General features: G+C 34.6%; 1 protein-coding gene across 1 annotated transcript; it reads left to right on the forward strand.

Moving 5' to 3' along the window:
• The first annotated feature begins 237 nt into the window (after positions 1–237).
• Positions 238–3,443, forward strand: LOC106883745 (growth arrest-specific protein 1). Its single transcript, XM_014934863.2, has one exon. The coding sequence runs from the start codon at positions 2,380–2,382 to the stop codon at positions 3,172–3,174; it is 795 nt and encodes a 264-aa protein (XP_014790349.1). The 5' UTR covers positions 238–2,379; the 3' UTR covers positions 3,175–3,443.
• Positions 3,444–3,729: the final 286 nt, after the last annotated feature.

The following is a 3,729-nucleotide window of genomic DNA, read 5'->3' on the forward strand; positions in this document are numbered from 1 at the left end:
TTACTACCTGTTGTTTTACACTATTTGTTTTTTTTTTTCATTTTTTTTGCTCGGGTCAAACACTGGAGGTTGACCAAACTTTATAACAAGTTCTCGTTGTCCCTTTCTATCCTAGCATCATTTCTGCCTTTGCTACTATTTAATTTCCCCCCTTTTGACAGCAGCGCCATCAGTTTTGTTTATGAATAATGCTTTATGTTGTCTTGCATTCATTTCTATGTTGTAACAAGTTATACACAGAAGCTTGTTTTCTTTTCAGATAACCAATAGAAAAAAAATAATTGAGCAGAGGAAGGACGCCTGATATAAGAAGAGTGGATGAACAAAGCAACATGAGATTTTCGCAACTCCCTACTTCCTTAACTTCCATTTTAAAAAGAGATAAAGAAAAGATTGGTTGTATTTCCCGTTAATATCCATATTCTTAGTAAATGAAAAGTGAGACTTATTTATACACAAGTAGACACTAATTAATAATTAGCTACTCTATTACCAAGAAAATAACTGAAGAAATACAAATATATTAATGAAACTGACGCCGGAGAAATTAAACCCCTGTACTTAACAACATTGACTGCCTACCTTTTTATTTGTATCCCTATCACCTGAAATAACAATATACCGTCACTTCTTTCCACTTTCTACATCTCAAACCAAATGTTTCTCGTCTAAATTACTTCAATGTGTTATTTGTTGTCAAAGCTGGCCAAATTTCCAAAAAAGAAATTAACAATCAGAAATAAGAACCTCAAGATGTTCGCATCATTAGACCCTAACGAAAGCACTTCCTGTCTGCTTTTGTTTGGCTCCACATGTATTTTATGGTCTTAGTGGAAGGAAAGTTTCAGTCACACTAAAGGTACATTCCTTTATTTCTGGCAGTGTGTGTAAGTTTATGTGTATTATAAGTTGAATGAAATGTGATGGAAGTTTTCAGCTAACTTTTTTAAGTCAACCTTCCTTTTCTTTTACGTCTCTTTCCTAACCACTGTCATAATAAAAGTCAACTAATGATGGGATGGCTAATTATAAATAGTTCAGGTAATTAGCAAATCTCAAATAAAACTCTTATAAAGTGGATATTTATGTTATTGCTGAAGTTGTAGACAATACAACAGCTGTACCTGTTTTCGGCTGCCAGGCTGAAACTGGTGCTTACTCCGCGACATTGTGTCAATGATGTTTGTACTTAACACAACTCACCAACAACTTTTGTCCACACATGGACCACTGTTTGTTTAGGGGGACATACCTTTGCAATTCAAACCACACAATTTTATATGAAAGTCGGTCGTTGTTGGTGTAGAAACGTTAATGGCGGAATTACTTGAGGAATAAAGAAGGGAGACAGGCTGGTGTCGTATAACAACACTCCATCTGCATTTACAGCTATCTGTTATAAACTTTTACAGCTTTCTTATATATGTTCTGTATTATGTAGTGGTATTTGGTTTCATAGAGGAAAAGTAATTATACACACACACATAAAGAATTTAAACATTGTTTTCGGGCATAATTAGAAGCTTTTAACATGCCTGTAAGAAATAGTCACATTCAATTAATAGAAAAGATGTAGTATAAGAACCTGAGAAAGATAGAAAGAAAGAAGTGAAGAAAGATTAAAGAGAAAAGAAAGCGATGCGTGATTAGTGTAAAAATATAGCCAGCAGATGGAGTGTTTAATGTAATAATAGAGGCGTCTGTAACAAGTAATTGAGAGCTTGTGAGAAAAAAAGGCGGTTCACTCTATGACATATTTAAGATAGTAATTAAAATAATAAGCTGGTCTAATTCTGTTGGTTAGTCTAAGTAGACATTTAGGGAACTAGTTTATTTATCCCACTCCCTCCTCCTCCTCCCTTTTGTACTTACTTAACTAACGAGGTCGGGTGTCGAAGACATTCGTATTAGTTGAGCTCTATGGTAGGCCGGTGTTCTCAAATCGGTTAACCCGTAACATGTGAAGCTTGCACTTGCTACAGGCGAAACTTTTATCTAATGATTACATAATATGATCCCAGAGGCAATCACAGTTGCTCACCAAAGCTTTCTCTGATTTGTTGGCCTTCAAGTAATTACCATAGTTTATTAGTTAAACCAGTTGGCTTTAATAATTCCAACATTACATACTCCCTCACTTCGGCAAAGTAAATCTTCAGTATATTATTTGCCCGGACATTTTATAATTTACATCTAAATCGCACTTAACACGAGTCAAAGCGATACCTTCAGGTTAAATTTATACAAAGAAAAGAACTGGGGGGGAAAAAAAAAATCAAATTGATTGTAGTCGTGTCCTCCATCTAAGAAGGGGAAACGTTTCCCCTTGAGAAGCTCTGAGAGTGAGAGCTACTTTCCTCTCTTAAAGTCTCCCATACGATGAATGTGTGTGAAGTCTGGTTTCTAGTGTCTGTGTACTTGATAAAAGCGTACTTAATTGATGTTGTGGAGTCCGGAGAGAGCTGTGTATTAGTAAATACCAAATGCTACCGGCGAACCGGTTGTAGAATGGCCCTGCAGAATTTTTTCGACGTTTGCTCTTCAGTAATTGAAGGTGAATCGAGAGGGTGTACTGTTGGTTGCAAGCGTGCTCTCATTTCGTTGCTAACCACTGAAGACAGAGCTGGCCGTGCTTACATGAACTGTGACTGTCGGGACGACAAGAAATGCCTAGAACAAAAACGACGCGTCGAGGTGTGCAAAAGCGATGTCCTGGCAGAGTTGGACAGCGTGGACGATAACACCACTCGAGTATCTTGTACCTTAGCTAGATTTACATGTCAAGCAGACACTTCCTGCTTTGCGGCTCTTGGATTTTACACAGAGAACTGCAGACGTCTGATGATGGGTGACAAATGCACGCCAAGATGTAACAACAGCTTGAACGTGCTACATCAGCAATTCAAGGCAAGAAAGCTACAGACATGTACCTGTGATGGCACCGAGCCCTACGACTGTGAACGCATTAAAGAATTTACTGAGGAACTCTGTTATAATCGGCCTTATCATGTGAAAAAACATCGGCCACATCCACCAGACTGTGTTAATTCAGCATATAGCAGATGTGATAGTCTCTTAACTAACACTGCAGCAAACCATCGTTGGTTGTTTTGCTTTGGACAGCTACTGTTTATATTAATATTACTGCAGATAAACAGGACGAATTGGCTATAGTACACACCCAAACATCTATATGCAATTCATATTCTTTATGCATACATACAGTGAACAAAGTTACCCAACTATAGTATATATATTCTGCATATTGAACGTAGCCAATGCATTTATAGCCATATTCAATGAAGCAATGTAGGTATACCAACAAAATTTAAATATTTAATATGTATTGTGAAGATATTTTGTATTAAACCTACACAAATATACTTACATACAAGTGTATCTATCTATCTATCTATCTATATATATATATATGTGTATATATATATATATATATATATATAACATGATATATATATGTATATATATATACATAACATGAAATATATATGTATATATATATATACATAACATGATATATATATGTATATATATATATACATAACATGATATATATATGTATATATATATATACATAACATGATATATATATGTATATATATATACATAACATGATATATATATGTATATATATATACATAACATGATATATATATGTATATATATACATAACATGATATATATATGTATATATATGTATATAACATGATA

The sequence above is a fragment of the Octopus bimaculoides genome, unplaced genomic scaffold (genome assembly GCF_001194135.2).
Source record: "Octopus bimaculoides isolate UCB-OBI-ISO-001 unplaced genomic scaffold, ASM119413v2 Scaffold_366074, whole genome shotgun sequence".
NCBI classification, from domain to species: domain Eukaryota; kingdom Metazoa; phylum Mollusca; class Cephalopoda; order Octopoda; family Octopodidae; genus Octopus; species Octopus bimaculoides.

Excerpts from the sequence above, each read along its gene's own strand:
- LOC106883745 (XM_014934863.2), top strand. The coding sequence starts at position 2,380 with ATGAATGTGTGTGAAGTCTGGTTTCTAGTGTCTGTGTACTTGATAAAA.